General features: G+C 48.0%; 1 protein-coding gene across 1 annotated transcript; it reads left to right on the top strand.

The window, feature by feature from the left end:
* Nucleotides 1-8,015: 8,015 nt before the first annotated feature.
* ISX (intestine specific homeobox) lies at nt 8,016-21,667 on the top strand. The gene is given in 5 exon segments (XM_069581982.1): nt 8,016-8,208; nt 17,603-17,754; nt 19,943-20,059; nt 21,376-21,564; nt 21,566-21,667. Coding segments are annotated over 5 exon segments (753 nt in total).
* Nucleotides 21,668-22,217: the final 550 nt, after the last annotated feature.

Here is a 22,217-nt window from a genome sequence, read left to right on the forward strand (position 1 = left end):
AGCCAACACCCGTGTGGATGAACCCTCTCAGAAGCAGGTCCTCCGGCCATAGTCCAACCTTCAGATAATTGCAGCCAAAGCAATGCCTTGACTACAACCTCATGAAAGACTCTGCATTGGAACCACCCAGTTAAGCCACTCCCAGATTTCTGGCCCTCAGAAACCATGTGACATCATAAATATTAAGTCGTGGGTAATTTATCACACAGCAACATATAGCTAATACATATTCATGTTATTACTATTAAGCAGCCCTAATCTCAAGCTGGCTTCGCTGGTGGCTTCAGTGGTAAAGAATCCCCCTGCCAGTGCAGGAGACATGGGTTCAATTCCTGAGTCAGGAAGATCCCTTGGAGAAGAATATGACAACCCACTCCAGTATTCTTGCCTGGGAAATCCCAAGGACAGAGGAATTTGTCCTTATAGCCTGGCAGGCTACAATCCATAGGGTCACAAAGAACAACTAAACAACAACAATGATCTCAAGTTAACAACAACAACAAAAAAAAAGAATCCTCTAGAGCAGAGTCTCCTAAACCTGGCTGCATGTTAAAAATCACTTGAAAAACTTCTTAAATAGTTGATGCCCAGCTCCCCCACCCCAGGCAGTTGAATCAGAGTCTCTTGGGGTAAAGCCCCAGCATGGGTATTTTATAAAAGTTACCCAGGTGATGTAAAGGTTCAGCGAAGGTTGAGATTGCTGCTCTAAGGAATGCTTCTCCAATACCATGGTGCTTACTTCCATGTATCATCTGGGGTCTGGCTACCTTGGATGTGTATCAGAATCCATGTGGGGACTGTTAGAAAAGCTAAGTCTCTGGCCCCAGCCCAAGCAGACCAAATCAGAATCTGCATTTTAATAGGACCCCCCTGGGAATGTGGAGGCACACTGAGCTCTGAGAGGTGCTGATTTGGGGGCATCAATTCAAAACTAGTCCTCTGAGCTCACAGTCCAGTTTCCTGCTAAGGGTAACCAAAATCCCCAAATCTGTTCTCCCATAAGCACACTGCAGTCCATGGGGTTGCAAAGAGTCAGACACGGAGCAAATGAGCAAGAACGATGCACGATCTCCCTCGCCAAGGGATTCTGACGTAACTAGTGGGGATGGGGCTGAGCCAGGGAGGGTTTTGTGAAAGTTCCCCTCAGGGGATTCTAACCTGCAGCATGGGTGGTGAGATGGATCTCAATCTGTCTTTTCCCTGAGACTCTCATCTCACCACAATAGTGGGACTCAAGAGTTTAAAGATGTCTGTTTCCAAACAACATAAACCCTACGAGCCAACTGCCCCATCTAGGACTTATTTGAAGAAATAACCATTTCTGCCAGTCTTATGGAGGGAAAACTCATGACATGAGATTTACCCAGTGCTAAAGTGTGTGTCTCATGCTGAGGACCAGTCATCATCCCCTGAATCACATCCTTGAGAGGAAAGTTCCAGCAAGATGCACCATTACTGTATTGCTGTTGTTTAGTTATTAAGTCACATCTAACTCTTTGCAACCCAGTGGACTATAAAGCCCACCAGGCTCTTGTGTCCATGGGATTCTCCAGACAAGAATACTGGAATGGGTTACCATTTCCTTCTTCAAGGGATCTTCCTGACCCAAGGATTAAACCTGTGTCTCCTGCATTGGCAGGCAGATTCTTTACCACTGAGCCACCAAGGAAACCCTCACCAACACCACATAGCAAGATTTAAGCTTCATTATAACTCCCTTAAGCTTCCAATCAATGCAAAGAAATAGAGGAAAACAACAGAATGGGAAAGACTGGAGATCTCCTCAAGAAAATTAGAGATACCAAGGGAACATTTCATGCAAAAATGGGCTCAATAAAGGACAGAAATGGTATGGACCTAACAGAAGCAGAAGATATTAAGAAGAGGTGGCAAGAATACACAGAAGAACTGTACAAAAAAGATCTTCACGACCAAGATAATCACGATGGTGTGATCACGCACCTAGAGCCAGACATCCTGGAATGTGAAGTCAAGTGGGCCTTAGAAAGCATCACTATGAACAAAGCTAGTGGAGGTGATGGAATTCCAGTGGAGCTATTTCAAATCCTGGAAGATGATGCTGTGAAAGTGCTGCACTCAAGATGCCAGCAAATTTGAAAAATTCAGCAGTGGCCACAGGACTGGAAAAGGTCAGTTTTCATTCCAGTCCCAAAGAAAAACAATGCCAAAGAATGCTCAAACTACTGCACAATTGCACTCATCTCACATACTAGTAAAGTAATGCTCAAAATTCTCCAAGCCAGGCTTCAGCAATATGCGAACCATGAATTTCCAGATGTTCAAACTGGTTTTAGAAAAGGCAGAGGAACCAGGGATCAAATTGCCAACATCCGCTGGATCATGGAAAAAGCAAGAGAGTTCCAGAAAAACATCTATATCTACTTTGACTATGCCAAAGCCTTTGACTGTGTGGATCACAAGAAACTGTGGAAAATTCTGAAAGAGATGGGAATACCAGACCACCTAACCTGCCTCTTGAGAAACCTATATGCAGGTCAGGAAGCACCAGTTAGAACTGGACATGGAACAACAGACTGGTTCCAAATAGGTAAAGGAGTATGTCAAGGCTGTATATTGTCACCTTGCTTATTTCACTTCTATGCAGAGTACATCATGAGAAACGCTGGGCTGGAAGAAACACAAGCTGGAATCAAGATTACTGGGAGAAATATCAATAACCTCAGATATGCAGATGACACCACCCTAATGGCAGAAAGTGAAGAGGAACTAAAAAGCCTCTTGATGGAAGTGAAAGAGGAGAGTGAAAAAGTTGGCTTAAAACTCAACATTCAGAAAACGACGATCATGGCATCTGGTCCCATCACTTCATGGCAGATAAATGGGGAAACAATGGAAACAGTGTCAGACTTTACTTTGGGGGGCTCCAAAATGACTGCAGATGGTGATTGCAACCATGAAATTGAAAGACGCTTACTCCTTGGAAGGAAAGTTATGACCAACCTAGATAGCATATTGAAAAGCAGAGACATTACTTTGCCAACAAAGGTCCGTCTAGTCAAGGTTATGGTTTTTCCAGTGGTCATGTATGGATGTGAGAGTTGCACTATAAAGAAAGCTGAGCACCGAAGAATTGATGCTTTTGAACTGTGGTGTTGGAGAAGACTCTTGAGAGTCCCTTGGACTGCAAGGAGATCCAACCAGTCCATCCTAAAGGAGATCAGTCCTGGGTGTTCATTGGAGGGACTGATGTTGAAGCTGAAACTCCAATTCTTTGGCCACCGGATGCAAAGAGCTGACTCCTTAGAAAAGACCCTGATGCTGGGAAAGATTGAGGGCAGGAGGAGAAAGGGACAACAGAGGATGAGATGGTTGGATGACATCACCGATTCAATGGACACGGGTTTGGGTTAACTCCAGGAGTTGGTGATGGACAGGGAGGCCTGGCGTGCTGTGGCTGGTGAGGTTAAATGACTGAGTGACTGAACTGAACTGAGCTGATGGAAAAACCTCTACCCTGAAAACTATAATATGTAATAGAAGGTCATTAAAGGAGATCTTTTTTATTATTTTTATTCTATATTCAGGTATAGTGGATTTACATGCAGCCTGTAACTCATCTCCATATTATTCAAGTCCCTGATGAACGTTCACTTCACCTTGTGGCTGGGTTCATCAACTGTCACTCACAGCACCACCCACAACCCTGCATCACCTGTGGCATAAAATTCTAACCTGAAAAATACTAAAGTACCTCCCTCACCTGGCTGCTCTCCAGCTCATCATTCTGTCTTATTTTCTTTATAATACTGTCACAAAGAGAAATTACATTGGCCGTATATTTTTTTTACTGTTTATTATCTATTTCCAGTGTAAGCTCTGTAAGATGGGGGCTGAGGGGGGTGGGGTGCTTGCTTATTTTGATCACGACTATCTTTCCAGTCCTGAAATCACAGTCTGGCACATCTTCATGGGTACTTTCAGGATACTTTTTTTAATTGAGGTATAGTTTGGTATGGGCTTCCCTGATGGCTCGGGTGGTAAAGAATCTTCCTATGATGCAGGAGACTCACGTTCGATTCCTGAGTTGGGAAGATCCCCTGGAGAAGGGAATGGTTACTCACTCCAGTATTCTTGCCTGGAGAATTCCCTGGACAGAGGAGCCTGTCAGGCCATAGTCGATAGGGTCACAAAGAGTCAGACACAACTGAGCGACTAACGCTCTCTCATAGATAGTGGATATACAAGATTATATAGTTTTCAGGTATACGACATAGTGATTTGCAAATTTTTAAAGTCCTATTTCATTTATCATTATTATTAAATATGACAATGTTCCCTGTGTTGTACAACATATCCTTGTAGCTTTTTAGTTTATACATAGTAGTTTGTATCTCTTAATCCCTTCCCACTATGTGTCCCCTCCATCCTTCCCGCTCCCCACTGGTAACTACTAGCTTGTTCTCTATACCTGCGAGCCTGTTTCTTTTTTGTTATCGTCACTAGTTTTATTTTTTAGATTCCACATATAAGTGGTATCACACAGTGTTTGTCTTCGTCTGATTTATTTCACATCACATAATACCCTCCAAGTCCAGCCATGTTGTTGAAAAAGGCAAATGGCTGACTTGTTCTTCCTAAACGGCTTTTCATAAAATAAAATGGACTAGTAACATGCTGCCAAGTGTCCCTCCTTGCTTGTGTGATGCAGGGTAGATTATGAGGGAACCTGTGTGATGACTCCCCTTCTCTCCTTCCTCCTTGGCAAAGCCTTCTTTGATTCAAACGGCTGTACCAACTTACTCCTCTGAATTCCTCCAACACTGACCACTGAGCGTTTTCCACCTTGTGTCCCTGGCCATCTCCTCCACTCCCAATACACTCCCCACCCTAGAGTGAGGGTCCCTCTTGTCAGGTCCATGGCTCATTCATCTGCATCCCACCCCTCTATGGGTGGCAGGTAGTAGATGCTCAAGCAACATCTGTGGGCTGAACACAGATGTGACTGCCTGGACTATGGCTCACCACGAAGGCCATGGTTTGGAAGCTTCACACTCCACACCATGAGCGCTGCTTTATTACCATGCCAGGGATTGGAGCGGGGTGATGCTCACCCCAGAGAGAGAGAAAATATAAGGAGCTCAGTGCAGTGCTGAAAAGGCCAGGTGTGACTCGGGAAAACTCACCCTCTAAGACGTGGTGCTTCATCTGCACAATGAGAGGTTTGGGTCTGGTGGGCTCTGGGGATTATGGCAAAGAGAGCAGAGCGTGGACTCACCTGGGCGTGACCCCTGCTTCTTCTGCAGGATTAACTGTGCAGCCTTATATCTGCACTCACCTCTCTGGGAGCCTCTCCTCAGCTGTAAAATGGCATGAATGACCCCAAATGATAGAGCTGTCAGGTAGATTAAATCAGGTGATGCGTGCACAGCCCCTAGCTCAATGGCCTCCCCTCATACCTGCTCCTTCTTTGGAACCCAGAGTCCATGTCCTCACCCCTTGTTGTTTTTTGTTTTTTGGTTTTTTTGTCTGTGTTACACAGCATGTGGAATCTTAGTTCCCTGAGCAGAGATTGAATCCACGCCCCCTGCAGTCAAAGTGTGGGGTCTTAACCGCTGGACTACCAGGGAAGTCCCCCCTGTGTTCACTCTTGACTGGCCACCACAAGTGTCCATCACACCCTCTCGGCCCCAAGCAGAAGGAAATCCACACTCCCAAGGCAATAACTCTTTTGAACGGGGCGGGTGCTGACGTCTGTGGGCCTCTGGCCTCCTGACCATAAAGCAGGCATTTCCCTGTGCACCAGCCCAGCTGGATGACCTCCCTTCTGGCCCAGAGAACTCCACCTCCCAGAATCTGGGCAAGGCCATGTGACTCATTCCTGCCACATAGTACAAGCAGAAGTTACTGAGCCACTTCCACTGCTGACTCATTAAAATTTCTTCCTCTGCTCTCTCCTCTTCCTTGGAAAACTTGAAGCCCTTGATTGATTGGAGGTTGGTTGCATCACAGTCTGGAAGAACCTTGAGTCGCCAGAGGGATATCCAACTACATTGACTGTGACATGAGTAAGCAACTGAAGCTCCCAAGATCTGAGGGTTTGCTGGGCTCCCCAGGTGGTGCTAGAGGTGAGGAACCTGCCTGCCAATGCAGGAGACATAAGAAAGGCAGGTTCAATCCCTGTGTTGGGAAGATCCCCTGGAAAAGGGCATGGCAACCCTCTCCAGGATTCTTGCCTGGAGAATCCCATGGACAGAGGAGGCTGGCGGGCCGCAGTGCATGGATCTCAAAGAGTCGGACAGGACTGAAGCACGCGTGCTTTGACACGGCAGAGGCAGGCTCCCCTGGCTAGACCAGGCCACCTGACCCTTCCCAGGGGCACGGCTCCTCACACAGGACAGGTGATCTTTCCTCTGACTCACCCTCCTCAGGGAGGAAGGTGCAAGCTTCCCCTTCCCCCTCCTTCCACAAGAAGGCCTGGGTTCTCATGCCCCATTCAGGTCCCCAGACTCCCCCAGGTATCTATCACCTTCATGAGAACGCACCTTGTGGCCAGCCTGGCAGTCTGGAGCTCCCCCAAGTCCCGCTTAGATGAGACCATGACTTCTACCACACCCTCTTGGTCTGGACCTCTGTTTCCCCACACACCCCAGAAGGACCTCAGAAGATGGCCCTCAAGTCCAGGAAAGCACATCTGAAATGGACTGCCCGCAGCCAATACCCAGCAGCCTGCACCCTGGCCCAGCCTCCAGCCTACATATGACCCATAAATTCTCCCAGCTAAGCAAACACATTTTATGGGGCCTGGGGATGCTTCCTGGCCTCACTGTTCCCACCTTCCCATGTCCTGCTCTGGCCTGGCCAGCTCCCCAACACCACACCTCTCTGGGACCCCCAAGCCCCATCCTTAAGTTTCCCTCCCCCTCCTACTCCTCTTCCCCAACTCCCGCCACAAGGAGGGTGGAAAGTTTCTTCTCTTATCAGCCGTTTTACTGCCCCCTCCTCCCTGGTTACACAGTAATTGGGAACAGAACTCCTGGCAAGAACGAGTTGATCCTATCAGTTTGCAGTCGACAGTTTACTAGACAGAGGGAAAGGGTCCCCTCAGCAAGGACCCAGGAGGCAGGTAAGAGGTATGCAAACAAGAAGGGGACAGAAAGGACCCCCAAAGGAAGGGAAAGGAGCCAGGAAGGAGCCTACCGAGAGGCTTGTGCAGTGAAGTCGGGAAGAGAGCAGAAGTGCTGGCTGGACCAGAGACACCAGGGGAGGTTCAGACACCAGCTTTCAGCCCAGCCCCGGCACAGAGAGCCAGCCTGGCAGTGACCCTGCGACCCTCTTTGGAAGCCTCCACCTGCAGGTGCTCTGGGAGGGAGGCCTGTTCTGGAATCTAGGAGCAGCAGAAGCCGGAGGAACCTAGGAGGATTTCTGGGAGCACCCCTCAAGCTGCAGTGTGGCCCAGGGCTGGGTTGGCCACCTGGGGCTCACCGGTGGCACTCCAGCCTCCCAGAGGTCTGACCGGAGCCAGCAGGAAAGAGCCGCACGACAGAGAAAGCGTGAAGGTGGACACTTTGCCTCCAGATTTCCTCTGGGGGCAGCCTCCCTCTTCCAGCTCTTTTGCCCTGTTCCCCACAGGCCATGACTTCAGGGTCTCTAGCCTAGGCTGGGGACTGCGAAAGTGATCACCCCGGAGAAGACCCGTCACAGTAGGACTGAATTTAGTTTAGCAATGGCGATTCCCTCGATGTTGAGTCAACGAGGGCTCTAAGTCCATGGGCACAGGTACAGCCCCTTCCAGCTTTCCTGACGGGACCAGCATCCTTGATCCCAAGGTGTTTTGAGGTGACCCACAGAAGTCCCCATGGAGACATAACTGTGCTGGATAATCCAACATGAGAATCTCTGTTCACCTCTGCTCACCCTCTTGATTCCAGGAGTTTCAGGAAAGCAAGGACCCCTCCCTCCACTGGTATTGGCCCCTCTGCCCCCTCACAGCTGCCCACGGAGGGTGCCAAGGCAGGCTCTGATCTCCACAGGGGATGGAGAGGAAGAGCTCGGGGTGCTATGAGGCCCCAAAGAAGCGGGGCCTGTCCTTCTCCATCGAGGATATCTTAAAGAGGCCAGCTGAGAGGAGTGATGTGGTCAGGCCAGAAGGGGCAAGTGGACAGGGAACCAGGCAGGCAACAGCTGCAGATTTCGGGCCGGAGAGACCCCCACAGGACCAGCCCAAAGGTAAGTGTCTTCTTGCCAATTCTTACCCACTCCTGGGTCTGCAAGCCCCAGCTGGGCTCAGGCAGAGAAAAAGCTGCTCTGTATCAACAGAAGAGAAGATTCCAAAATTCAGAGAGATGTCAGGTACTGGGCCAATAGCCTTAAATACCTTTCTACCTAGCCCAGAAATGGAGCTGTTCTAATTCAGTCACCAAGTCCCAGTTCACTGCAGGATGCGGGGATCTGGGGCTTGTTCCTGTAACCAGGCCGCAGCTGAGAATGCCGGTGACCATTTATTTACTCTGTGGTCGGCACCATCCTGGAGGCTGTGCATGTCTCTAACTTCAGCAGAAAAGTATAATTATCATAAACTTGACTGATGAGAAACTCATCTGTGAAAGAGAAGAGGCAGGTGGTGCCCCAGGTCACACAGCCGCAGGGCAGAGGACCGAGACCCAGCCACCCGAACACCGGCTTAGGCTGTCACGTTCTTTCCCTTTGTGAGCAGAGCTCGGCCTGCACGGCCTCTAGTGGCTGAAGCTCTGCCCCAAATCTGCCCACCCTGATCACACCCTAGGCCAGTGCCCTCCCCAGGATTTACCCCCAAATAACAATGACCAGATCCCGGGTCCCTCCTTGAGGGCTAGCTTGAGGAGGGGGCGGAGGAGGGAACATACATGTTCCTAGGATTCAGACAACCGCAGTCAGTCTTAGCTCTCCCCCGGCCTGCCGAGCCGCCCGACCAAGCCCGTTTCCATTCTGCCCTCAGCTTCATCTTCAGTGAGACAGCTGAGTGAGGGAAAAAATGAAGCTGGTGATTGGGGGTCCACTGGAGTCTGACCGGCGATGAGCCTGGAGTGTCCACAAGAGTGTCCTGGTCCTCTCTCCTATCTAATGCTTTAATCCAAGGAAAGGCTTCCCCAGCAGCTCAGTGCTAAAGAATCCTCCTGCCGATGCAGGAGATGCTGGTTTGATCCCTGGGTCAGGAAGATCCCCTGTAGAAGGAAATGGCAACCCACTCCAATATTCTTGCCTGTGAAATCTCATGGGCAGAGGAGCCTGGTGGACTACAGTCCATGGGGTCACAAAGAGTTGGACGTGACTGAATGACTAAACAACAGCAGTCCAAGGGAAAGAAACTCAGGGAAGCCATGATGCCTTCTCCTCCCAAACACGGAGCCCCACTTCCTCCCCCAGGTAGAGTCTCCTAAGAGGGGGTTGGTGCTCACTGGTGGTGAGCCAAGGGAAAGAACCTGTGGGGGGTGGGGGATCATGTGTCCCCAGAGAGCTAGTGGGTTTCCTAGTAGCTGACTCTATCAATAGGAAAGGGTCCCAGCTTAATTGTCAGAAGTTCATTAATATCTTCCAGTGAACTGAATGAGCAATGAGCATTCACAAGAACCATTCTGCTGAGGGTCTGACCTGAGTGTCTCTTGCTGCAGCTACGTAAAATCTATGTCCGTCCTCTCTGTTGCAGAGGAAGAGAGAGAGAGATCTTATTTCCCTTCCCAGAGCAGTTTCCCTTCCCCTAGCCCAACACTGGCTGTTGACGAAAAGGAGGCCAGTCATGCTAAACCTCCGCTGAAGCTGCTGGTATGTTCCAGGTCAGCTAGACCCAGAGGAGACACGAGTAAGTGCTTGGGAAAATGGCAGTCATAAGATTGGACTGGGCTCTCATGCAATGTGATAGCCATTGTTTCCATCCATTTGTCACAGTTGTGAGCCCCACCTTAGAGCTGATGAAACCAAGAAGAGAAGATAAATCACTGGCAAAAACCACACGAGTAGGTCACAATAGAATTGAACCCCGGTTGCCTGAGATCATCCGCTCTAGATTATTTCTGAATGTGGCTAAAATCCATCCATCTCCCTGCTAGGCTGGAATTCGGCATTTCTACTCTTTTGGCCACACCACACAGCGTTAAGGATCCTTCTTCCCCAACCAGGGGTCAAACCCATGCCCCGTGCAGTGGAAGCGCAGAGTCCTAACCGTTGGACAGCCAGGGAAGTCTCAGGAATTCAGTGTTTCTAACGAGACTCATGAGGGTCCCCCGGAGGTTTTCAAAATGACTTTGAAGGTGAGGAAGACAAAGATTATTTATGTCAATAGTCCTGTAATGATTTCTACACTAACCTTCTATTTATGATGCATGATACCAGTTACCCATTTATGGTCATGATACGAGGTTTTCTTCTAATATATATGCATTTATTTAGGGCTTCCCAGGTGGTGCTAGTGGTAAAGAACCTGCCTGCCAATACAGGAGATATGAGAGACGTGAGCTTGATCCCTGGGTAGGGAAGATCCCTGAAGAAGAAAATGGCAACCCCCTCCAGTATTCTTGCCTGGAGAATCCCTGGTCAGAGGAGCCTGGCAGGCTACAGTCCATGGGGCCACAAAAGAGCCGGACATGACCGAGCGGCTGCACAACTATCATAGCTAAAAAGCAGACAAGGTGTAAGTGAATGGGTATGTTTATGTTCCAATAAAATTTTATTTACAGTTACAGGCAGAATGCCAGGTCTGGCCCCAGGCTGTAGTTCATCAACCCCATCTAAAGCTATTGGCGTGACATTCAACGTCCTTTACAGTCCAGCTCTGTGGGTCCCCAGATTCATCCCCCATCATGGCCTGCCTGCCCCTCACCCTCCAGGCACATGGAGCATCTCTCTAACTTTCAGTCTTTCAAGCCTTTTTATGTCTCCAAACTTTGCCCTTTAAAACCCTCATGGGGAGGGAGGTGGGAGGGGGGTTCAGGATGGGGAACACATGTATACCCGTGGCGGATTCATGTCAATGTATGCCAAAACCAATACAATATTGTGAAGTAATTAGCCTCCAGTTAAAAATAAATTTAAAAAAAAAAAAAACTCGCTCCTCTTTCCTCTTCTTCTTCCTCCTTTTCCTCTTCCTTCCCTCATCCTCTCCCTCTATATGAGCTTCCTTTAGTGGCTGTGCCAATTACCACAAACTGAATGGCCTAAAACCACAGAAACTCATCATCTTAGAGTTTCAGAACCAGAAGTCCAAAGCCAAGGTGTTGGTAGGGTTAATTCTTCCCAGAGCCCCAAGGGAAAGCCTGCTCAGTGCCTCTGTCCCAGCTCCCTGTGGCCAGCAACAATCCACGATCATGATGTGCCTATAGACACACCATCCCACACCCTGACTCCATCGTCACTAGGCCTTGACCTCGGGCTCTATGTGGAATCCCCCTCTCCTTTATCCCACAAGGACACATGTCATTGGACATAGAATCTACCATAAATCCAGGAGAGTCACATCTCAAGATCCTTGGCCTAATCGCACTTGCAAAGACCTTATCTCCATGTAAGGTCACCTTCACCAGGTACCAGGGGTTAGAACTGAGATGTTTCTTCTTGAGGGGAAGACAATTCAACCCACTTCATCTTTCCTCACTTCTTCGTCCCCCTCATTTTCCTCATTCCCCCTCCTTCCTCGTCCCCTTCCCCTTTCTTCTCTCTTTCCCCCTTCCCTCCTTCCTCATCCTCTCCTCCCCACCCATGCTGCCTAGGACTAAAGACAGTGGACCTTCTGCTATGCTCTGGGCCCTGGGAGAGGGAGCCCTGACTCAGGGCTCAGGCCATCTTCTTCTTGCTGTTCCTCTTCTTCTCTCACACTGTTTCATGCTCAGATTATGCCATTTTATGAGTCTTCATAGATCATTTTTGGTCTCCATATGGAGAACACTCAAAGTTTCCTTTTTCAGTTTTTAAATCCCTACTGTGTTCCTACAGAGTGTTTACTTCCCCAGATATGCCTTGTAGCAGGTCTTTCCTGGTGGCTCAAATGGTAAAGAACCCACCTGCAATGCTGGAGACCTGGGTTCGATCCCAACCCCTGGAGGGGGGCATGGCAACCCACTCCAGGATTCTTGCCTGGAGAATCCCCATGGACAGAGGAGCCTGGCAGGCTACAGTCCATGGGGTCACAAAGACCATAGGATCGTGGACACGACTGAGTGATTATGCACATATGCCTTGTAAGGTAGTAGTTGGTCATCAGTTTTTTGGCTAGAAGTGGCTCTTCTCCCTGTTACAAGATCCAGGACTTTGGCTACCTCTAATCTGGGCACTCTGCAGGTTTGCATTTAGGTTGGCCTTCTGTGTGTATTTTCACAGAGATAAGAGTTAGCTGACTTCCTCCTCCTCAGTCCTTGGCAGGAAGGACAACTAAACATGAACTCTCTCATTGAACAGAAATAAGTTCTGTGGCTCTTTCCCAGGTCACATCAGGGAATCTCCCCCAGTGTTACTAGCTGGTGTCAGGTCTGGTCCCCTGCTTTGTCGCAAGTATAAAATGGAAAGGAACAAGGGCAGGCTCCCTTTGCAGCCCTCCAGCAGGCTGAGAACACCTTCTAGACAGGACAGGTGGCTTGCAGAGAGGCACCTCCCAGGGCAGAACATGCCAGCCTTTTCTCCTCAGAGTGGTCCTGGACTTCTCCAATTGCCTGTGCCCACAGCATGCAAGGCACGCTCCTTGGCTCGGCACTCAAGGCTCTTCACTCTCCCCTTTAACAGTGTCATCTGCTTTCTCCCCAGTCCTCCCTTCCATGGGTGTGGGAGCCTGGATCTTCTTCCGGCCGCTGCTTTAGGATGACAAGGACAAGACTCATTTCAGGAGTCTGAGCCCAGCTGCAAAGCCCCTGGGGCCTCTAGCTGAGCGGCCAAGGCCGATTAGCAGACCGCAGAGAAGGAGCAATCAGGGGAGGGAGCCAAGCACAGAGAAACATCAGTTTATAATTAGGTGGCCTAATCACCTGTGTAAATTGTGTATTTCTTATGATCAATGTGCTAAACGGCTCAGGTTTAATTACGTTCTGCTGACTTGGTCTCTTTGAAGACCCAGTGAAGTGTGATCACAGCTCAAGCAATTAATAACCTGCGAGGAGCAACTTGAGAGAGGTGGCAGTTCCCTGCCTCCTTCATCCCCCTCTTCCCACCCTCCCCTGAGTGTCTCTGGATGGGGTTCCACACCCCCATTGTCCTCTCTGAGCCAGGGCCGGAAACTCCCAGCCCGTTTCCACAATTAAGAACCATCCTGTGTGATGGGCATTCCATCCATGAACTGGGTGTTTCACCTTCCTGTCTAATGAGGTTCCTTCTGGTTTCAAAATACTACGTTCGTTCAGTGTCCTGTGTTCCGCCTTCTTCTCTGTTCCATAATTCGTTTATGCTGTTCTTCCTGCCCTCACCAGCTTCCTCTCTCTTATCACCTACTATGATCTATAACCCAAGCATCAGGCTTGCTGGCCCGCCTCCTTCCTTTCCTAAAGCAGCTCTAGCATTCGATGGGAAAACTGAAGTGTCAACCTTCACCATTCCTGAGCCAACCACTCAGCTTCTGCTCTTCCCTGTCCCCGTTTCCCTGTGGACCACGAGCAGGTCACTCTGCTCTGAGTCACTGCCTGGAGCTCCAGGGCAACATCCTCTCCACTGGTCATCCTTCTCCCCAGGCACCAGCAAGGAGATGGGTGTGGGCCAGCCTTCCCTTTCTCTTACTTTTCCTGCAATTCCAGTTTTCCCAACACCATCAAATTCGGCTCTGTGACCGATGGATACCCATTTTCCTAGAGATATGTAGCAATTAGAGGAAAGTGCAACCCAAGGAGAAACTTAAAGTGAGGCCCAGAATATTACTTTTTCCAGAACCCAATGGGAAAACCTATAAGGGAGCCCTATCCAATAGAAATTTCTCTGATGATGGAAATGCTTCCTATCTATGCTCTCCAATATGGTGGCCACTAGCCACATGTGGTTATGACCTATAACTAGTGTGGCTAAAGAACTATATTTTTTATTTGGTTTGATTTGATTTAAATAGCCATAGGCAGATAGTGGTTACCAATGGCAACCCACTCCAGTATTCTTGCCTGGAAAATCCCATGGACGGAAGAGCCTGGTGGGCTGCCGTCTACAGGGTTGCACAGAGTCAGACATGACTGAAGTGACTTAGCAGCAGCAGCAGCAATTTCAAATAACATCCCAAGAAGGGTTGTATGGAGATAATCAGTGTTGACTACTGACACCCCAAGAACCCATGCTCAGTCTTGGGAGAAGGGCTTTGGCCCTTGAGTCCTTCAGGCTGGTCCACCTGGGGCTCAGCCTCCATCTAGCCAACTATGTATATTTTAGACAACCCTCTTTCTTTACAGGATAAGTCACTACATCTGTTGGACACACACATATACACCCTGTCACCATGATTGAGAGATCATCATCTCTCAAGAATAATATAATAATATCCTGAGAGTGTTTAGTTCAAAGTTAATGAGAATAAATATTTTTTCAACTGGCTCATAACTGACTGGCAGCCCCTCTCTGCAAAGTCAACAATCACATTATTTTGCCGAGGAGGGCTCAGATCCTTTTCTTATAACCTTATCTCCAGGTTATGTCCTTCTGCTCCTCTGGGAAATAAGGGGAAGCTGTATTTGTCTTATTAGCTCCTTCCCTAGTTACACAAATGGAAACTTGAGATAATGAGTCTATACTTAGTCATGGACACTTGTTTGCCTAAGTTTCCTTCCGGGGAAAAAGCAAGAAATGGCTTAATTTTGCTAATTTCTTAATAGCTTTTTAAAATATGTATTTATTTAGCATTCTGACTTCTTATTTGCAGCATGTGGGATCTAGTTCCCTGACCAGGGCCCGAGCTCGGCCCCCTGTGTTGGGAGCACAGAGTCTTAGTCACTGGAACACTAAGGAAGACCCTTTTTTGTTGTTATAATTTACAATCTGTTTCTAATCCTCTGTTCTCCATGTTACTTACTTTCCTGTATTCCAGCTCTACACCTTACCTTTTTGGTTCGGTATCCTCTACTCCAAAGATCTATATTCTTAGAAGAATCCCAGATCCATGTTATCCTGAACCTCTGTTTGCCCATCCAACCTGAAATCTTCCATTCTGTGAGTTTTTTGGCAATTTTCTATAAAACTGCACTGTGTCATTACAATTATCTGAAACAGTGACCTGGTGAATGAATGAATGAGATACTGTCAGCACAGCTTGTTCATTTTCGTACTCCTGCAGACAGGCCCTCTGTGCCTAGCACAAAAGACATTCAGTAAGGCCTTGGCAAAGGATTCATACCTTCCATTTCTGTCCACACCAATTCTGGTTGGGTTTGGCTCTACCCCTTAAATGCACCACCAGCTCTAAACATAGAATATCTCTCTCTCTCTGTTTTTTTTTATTAAAAAGTACAGTGGACTTGAGGAGGGAAAGGGAGATAGAGTAGGTAAGAGATCAGATCATATCAGCTGGTTCACAATCCAACAACTTCCTCTAAGGGGTAATTATGCTTGAAATCTCACTGTCCACAACCCCCAAGAAGCTTCCAAGATTCAGGAAAATGAGTAAAATTACTTTGAGGGAATTAAAAAAAATGGACTAATAACAATGAGGGGTAGTTGGGAGGGGTGAGATGAGTGGCTGGACCTAGAGTCTGTCATAGAGAATGAAGTAAGTCAGAAAGAGAAAAACAAATTTCATGTATTAAAGTGTGTGTGTGTGTGTGTGTGTGTGTGTGTGTATGGGATCTAGAAAAATGGTACAGATGAACCAATTTGCAGGGCAGGAATAGGGACACAGGTGTAGGGAACAAACAAATGGGCACAGTGGGGTGGGGAGAGTGGGCTGAATTGGGAGAATAGCACTAACATAAGTACACTGGTGGTTTAGTCTCTAAGTTGTGTCCAACTCTTGTGATCCCATAGACTGTAGCCCCCCAGGCTCCTCTGTCCTTTGCAGGCAAGAATACTGGACTGGTTTGCTATTTCCTACCCCAGACATAAGCGCACTACCGTGTATAGAACAGATAGCTTGTAGAAACCTGCAGTATAGCACCGGGAACTCAGCTCACTGAGCTGTGATGACCTAGAGGGGTGAGATGGTAGAAGTTTAAGAGGGAGGGGGAAATATGTGTACATATAGCTGTTTCTCCAATAATTTGGCCACTTGATGTGAAGAGCTGACTCACTGGAAAAGACCCTGATGCTGGGAAAGAATGAAGGCAAAAGGAGAGGGGGGTAGCAGAGAATGGGACGGTTAGATAGCATCACCAACTCAATGGGCATGAATCTGAGCAAACTCCTGGAGATAGTGGAGGACAGGGAAACCTCATGTGCTGCAGTCCACACAGGCCCAATGAGTCAGACACATCATAGCAACTGAACAACAACATAGCTGATTCACTTTGTTGTACAACAGAAACTAACATAACATTGTAAAGCAATTATACTCCAATAAAAAATAGATAAAATAAAATCAGAGATTTAAAAGAAGGGCAGACTATGGAAGGCACTTGTCAATTCTTAGAAATGCAGGAGTAACTCAGTCAGAAGTGTTATCCTCAGCATAAATCTCTCCTTCATCCATCTACCTTTTGCCCAGCCAACTGGGCCCCCAGGCAAGGCTGAGGCCAGGTCTTTCAAGCCTCCACCTGAAGAGAAAGAGAACTGCAGAGTGCCAGGGTGGATCTGGTCTTTGTGATTTGATCATTCAAACCCTCTCCTCTCCTCCATTCTACAGACTGGGAGACTGAGGCCCAGAGAGTAAATAAAATATGGCCCAAGCAAGGACCAGGGTCCTGGGGCCTCAACTCATGCTCAGCGCCCCTCTCACCACCTCCTTGCTTCCTGGGATGGGCTGCTTCTCAGTCCTATTTCCCCATACCCCTCAATCCAGTGACCTCTGCCACCCACATTGTGTGCGTGTTAGTATTCTTGCGCCTGAGGGAGAAGGGCCTTAAGTAGCAAGTGAAAGACCACCATGACTGGTTGAGAGAGAGACTGTGGAAGAAAGGAAAAAGCTATTTTTCTCCTTTTGCACTAGGTCCCACCTATAATGTAGCATCCCTGAGTGGGCCTGAGACTGGACAGGTGGCTGGAAACAGCCCCCATTGTCAGGGGCTGACTGCTGAGGTGTTTCTGTAAAGGACTAGGTGGTAATTATTTTAGATTTTGCAGTCTCTGTTTCAGCAACACAACTCTGCCATTATAGCACAAAAACAGGCATAGACAATACATAAACCTATGTGTCAGGCTGTGTGTCAATAAAACTTTATTTCTAAAAACAGACAGTGGGCCAGATGTGACCCCCAGGCTATGGTTTGCCATTCCTTGTTGCAGATAAGGGAAATTTGCTTGAAGGCATCTGAGCAGCAGAAAGGACAATCAAAGAAGTTTCTAGAAGGTCATCTTGGCCACACTGTCCAGAATGGATAGAGGGAGTCAACCTAGGGGGAGGGTTTCTAGGAGAGAGAACATTGTAAAAGTCCAAGCCTAAGAAGTCAGAGGCCAAGTAGTGGCAACACTGGTTTAATGGGTACAAGGCAGCACAAAAGCTTCACTGAGACGAAGGTCACTAACCTAGCTTGGACCCTCCTCCCTCCAGAGGGGAAGAAGGGTAAGCGGAGGATCCGAACCACCTTCACCACAGAGCAGCTGCAGGAGCTGGAAAAGATCTTCCACTTCACTCACTATCCTGACGTCCACGTCCGCAACCAGCTGGCGGCCAGGATCAACCTCCCGGAAGCTCGTGTGCAGGTACAACCATCCCCACCCTCAACCCCCTTCATCAATGCCCTTGGAAGCATGGGTGAGACCCCAGGTATCCTGCACTCTCTGGGACTGCCCCATCTGAAATTTTCCATTGGCTTTATCCCATGAATACAGTTATTCTGTCCAAATATCATTTTCCAGGAAATGAGGTCACCATAGTTATAAGATAGATGCTTTCTCTCCTTGGAGAATAGACATGGAGGGGGTCTTATGATGATGGCCATTGGCATCTGCTTCCACTCCCTTCTCCCCCACTTGACTGCAGTTCCAAAACATTATTCACCATGCAGCCTCAAAATAGGTCTTGACAATCTAGACTAGGGCTCAACAGACTTCTGTAAGGGACAAGGTGCTAATTATGTCAGGCTTTGTGAGGCCATGTGGTCACAGTCATAACTATTCAATTCTGCCCTTGTAGCACAAAAATAGCTATAGTTTACAACATATAAACAAATGAGCATGTTCCAACAAACTTTACTGATGATCACTAAAATTTGAATTTTGTATCATTTGCGTGTCACCAAATTTAGAGTCTTTTTCCCAACCACTTAAAAATGTGTAAACCATACGTAGCACAAGGGCTATACAAAAACAGGTTAACTCTGCCAACCTCTGACTTGGAACACATGGGTATCACTTTGGCAGCAGCACAGAGAAGTGGCAAAGACCCTCCATGGTCAGAGACCTGATCTGTAATTTGTCATTTCTTCCCCCAACCTGAGTGTCTAGGCTTCCTCTGTGGTTAGATATACAGTAGCCCCTCACCAATGGTATGTCCAACTCTCTTTACATATCCCCAGTTCTGCAACTATTGCTCTAGCAAATCCAAAACCAATTATTATATATTTTCACTCTCTCTAAAACAGTTTTCTAAATCACTCTTTTTTTTTTAACAAATATGATGGGGGAACTATACTCAACATCTTTTTTATAACTTAATTTTTAATGAATAAAAAAATAGTCTTTGAAAAACAGAAAAATACAATTTTTATTTTATATTGGAGTATATTTGATTTAAAATGTTGTGTTAGTTCCAGGTATACAACAAAGTAATTTAGTTACACATTACATAGATCTATTCTTTTTCAGATTCTTATCCCATATAAGGTTATTACAGAGTACTGAGCAGAGTTCCCTGTGATATACAGTAGGTCTTTGCTATCTATTTTATATACAGTAGTGTGTATATGTTAATCCCAATCTCCTAATTTATCCCTTCTCCTCTCCACCTTTCAACATCTTGTAATAAGCTATAATGGAAGAGAATGTTAAAAAGGAATACATATATTTGTATGTATACATACAACTGAATCATTTTGCTGTACATCTGAAACTAACACAACATTGTAAATCAATTATATTTCAATACTTTCTTCAAATATACCATGGACTTATTAAATTCAAAATCTGCACCAGGGTCCACATCAATATTCCACCCTTCCTATCACCCAAGCCTACTTTTCGTCTGGTCAAGGCCCACCCCTGTCTGGACTTCTCTTTTACTTCCCATTTGAAATCAGTCACCAACTAGGTGGGTAGCATCTACGTTAGCATAAAGCCCAGAATTCAGCAGCTGTCTCAGCAGAATGACCAAGGGCAAATGGCCATGTGTCGCACAGTCAGGGTGCCCATGAATACAGGCAACCCTCAATAGTCAACCTATGGATACCAGAGGGCCCACTGGGGTTGCAAGCAGGTGGCCCACCAGCAGGCAAGAGCCCACGGATGGGTTTTCTCTGATCTGCATGGTTTTTAAATCTCAGAGCTTTCACAGAAAAATCAAGATTTCTGCCTTAGAAGTTAGATGAAGCTGCAGCGCGGGCCTCACATTTCCACATGGTGGCTATTGGCTGAGGCTGAGACGCTGCCCCCTTCAGCCTCTGTTCACCCACCCCCCACCACCCCCACCCCGTGAACCACTCCCAGTTACAGGGCACCCTGCTGGTTCACGCTCCCTCCTATGAGCCCCCCAGCCCTTGTAGGCATGGAAGGTTGTGACCTCGAATCCCCTCTCCCAAGGCAGATCAGATCCAAAGAAATCGTGGCTGCCGTTGACCTTTCCAAACTGTAAAGGGAAGTCCCTGGAAGATGCCGTCATCATGTATTTTAAGGAGAGGAACTGGATGGAGAAAAGCCCTTTGCTTATCTCCATTCTCTCTCGCCTTCATCTCAGATCTGGTTCCAGAATCAGCGAGCCAAATGGCGGAAGCAGGAGAAGACAAACAGCCTTGGGGCTTCGCAACTGCTAAGGGAGGCCGGCTTGGCCCCGCCCACAAACCCAGACGTGGCCGTGAGTGGCTGAGGCACCCGGGGGCGGGGCTGGGGGCGAGGTCACTGTCTGGGACCATCTCATCCAGATTGGAACACCTCCTGGGCTCTGTTCACTGTTCAGTTTAGTTCAGTTCCGTTCAGTCAGTAGAGTCCAACAGTAGAGTCCAACTCTTTGCGACCCCATGGACTGCGGTACGCCAGGCTTCCCTGTCCATCACGAACTCCGGAGCTCACTCAAACTCCCCTGTAAGCACTGGCAATTCTTTTAGAAAGAGCGTGGGCACGGATGCCTGGGAAACCTGCTGAAAGTCTCTGCCTCTGTCCCTGTGTCCTCATCCACTGAATGACCATCACAGCCCTCTCCCTCTTCCAGAGACTGACTTGTATTACTTGTGTAAAACGTCCCAGTCTATGGAGCAGGGACACAGAGTAAAGGGCGTTGTGTGGGAATGGAGCCCATTGGCTCCAGAGTCAGGCTGCCAAGATTCGAATTGCAGCTCTGACCGAAGCAGTATAGCAGTATGTGACCTGGAAGAGTCACTGTGCCCCTCAGAGGACAGTCACAGATTTGATGAGGATGAAATGACCAAGTTTTGAAGAATGTCTGCCACCCAGGAAGTGGTCACTAAAAATTAAACCGTTCATCGAGTCAACAGATTTGGAGTGTGTACCAGATGCTAGTACTGGATTCAGATCCAGTCCTGAATATTCATCGGAAGGATTGATGTTGAAGTTGAAACTAAAATATTTTGGCCACCTGATGCGAGGAACTGACTCATTTGAAAAGACCCTGATGTGGGGAAAGATTGAAGGTGGGAGGAGAAGGGGACAACAGAGGATGAGGTGGTTGGATGGCATCACCGACTAGATGGACATGAGTTTGAGTAAACTCCGGGAGTTGGTGATGGACAGGGAGGCCTAGTGTGCTGCAGTCCATGGGGTCACAAAGAATCGGACACGACTGAGCGACTGAACTAAACTGAACCAGATGCTAAACAGAGGCGAGACAGCAGTGCACAAAATAGACAGTCCCGTGGTTAACGATTTGTACAAACCCACAATGACTCTATGAGGCAGGATTTTTAATTTATCCATTTTTGCTGATGCAGAAACTGGACTCTGAGAAGCAAAGTGACTTTTCCGAGACAAACAGTTGCTGTAAATGCTGGAATGAGGACCAGATTTCCTGGCCCCCTTGGGCAAGCACTTCTTCCCAGGTTGGTCTTCCTATCCACCCCGAGCTGCCAGAGAGTCACCGGGAAATGTTGGGAAGTGGAGGGACAGTGTGGAGTAAAACTCAAGGCTGACCTCTCTCCTGGCCTTTCCTTCTGACAGGGCCCCATGCTGCCAGTCCCTGCACAGCCCAGGCTGTTTCCTCTCACCAGGTGCTGTCCCCCAGCTCAAGGTCAACTGACCTCTGCCTGGCTTCCCACCCAGATCGCCCTCCTCCCATGCCACCCATGGGAGACACAGCCTCTGCCAGGCCCTCTCATCATCCAGCAGACCCGCATCCCTACACTCTGCTTTGTTCCCACCTCCGCACCCCAGAGGAGGCATCATCTGTACCACCTCCATAACAGAGACTGGACATCCTCTTCTGAGTGGAGCCTCTCTCCTCTCCAGGTGAAAACAGGTGGCGGGAAAGTAACCAGGTCTCTGGGGGAACCAATCTCATGATTCAGAGATGATCCACAGTTCAGGAAGCCACTCTGAGCGTGTCCTTTGGCAGGTTGCTTCGGATTCAGCAGCCAGGTGACCAGTAAAGGAAGCTCTCCTCTCTCCTGGCCAATGTGGCCCTCCTGCTTCAGACAACAGACGTTATGTGAGGTCTCAGGATAAGCCCTGGAAGGAGGAGGTTGACCACTTGCACCTGTGCTTCCTTTATGTGGTTGTGTGACCTCCAGTCAGTTGCTCACCCCTCTGGACTTCATCTGTAGCACAGGTAGTTGCACCAGATGACTCCTGAGCACCCTTCTGGCCCTCTCCTTGGTGAGATGAACCATGATAAGAACAGAAGCACAGAGAAGGCCAAGGAGAGGTTGTTTGTTCATTCACTCATAAGACACTTATTAAGCACCTACTGAGTGCTTCATAAATGGAACTGGATATTGGCATGAACAACTGAGGCTCTACCCACTGGAGCTCAGTCCAGGATGACCAAAAGGGTAATGCTGACC

This window comes from Ovis canadensis, chromosome 3, assembly GCF_042477335.2.
Source record: "Ovis canadensis isolate MfBH-ARS-UI-01 breed Bighorn chromosome 3, ARS-UI_OviCan_v2, whole genome shotgun sequence".
Taxonomy (NCBI): domain Eukaryota; kingdom Metazoa; phylum Chordata; class Mammalia; order Artiodactyla; family Bovidae; genus Ovis; species Ovis canadensis.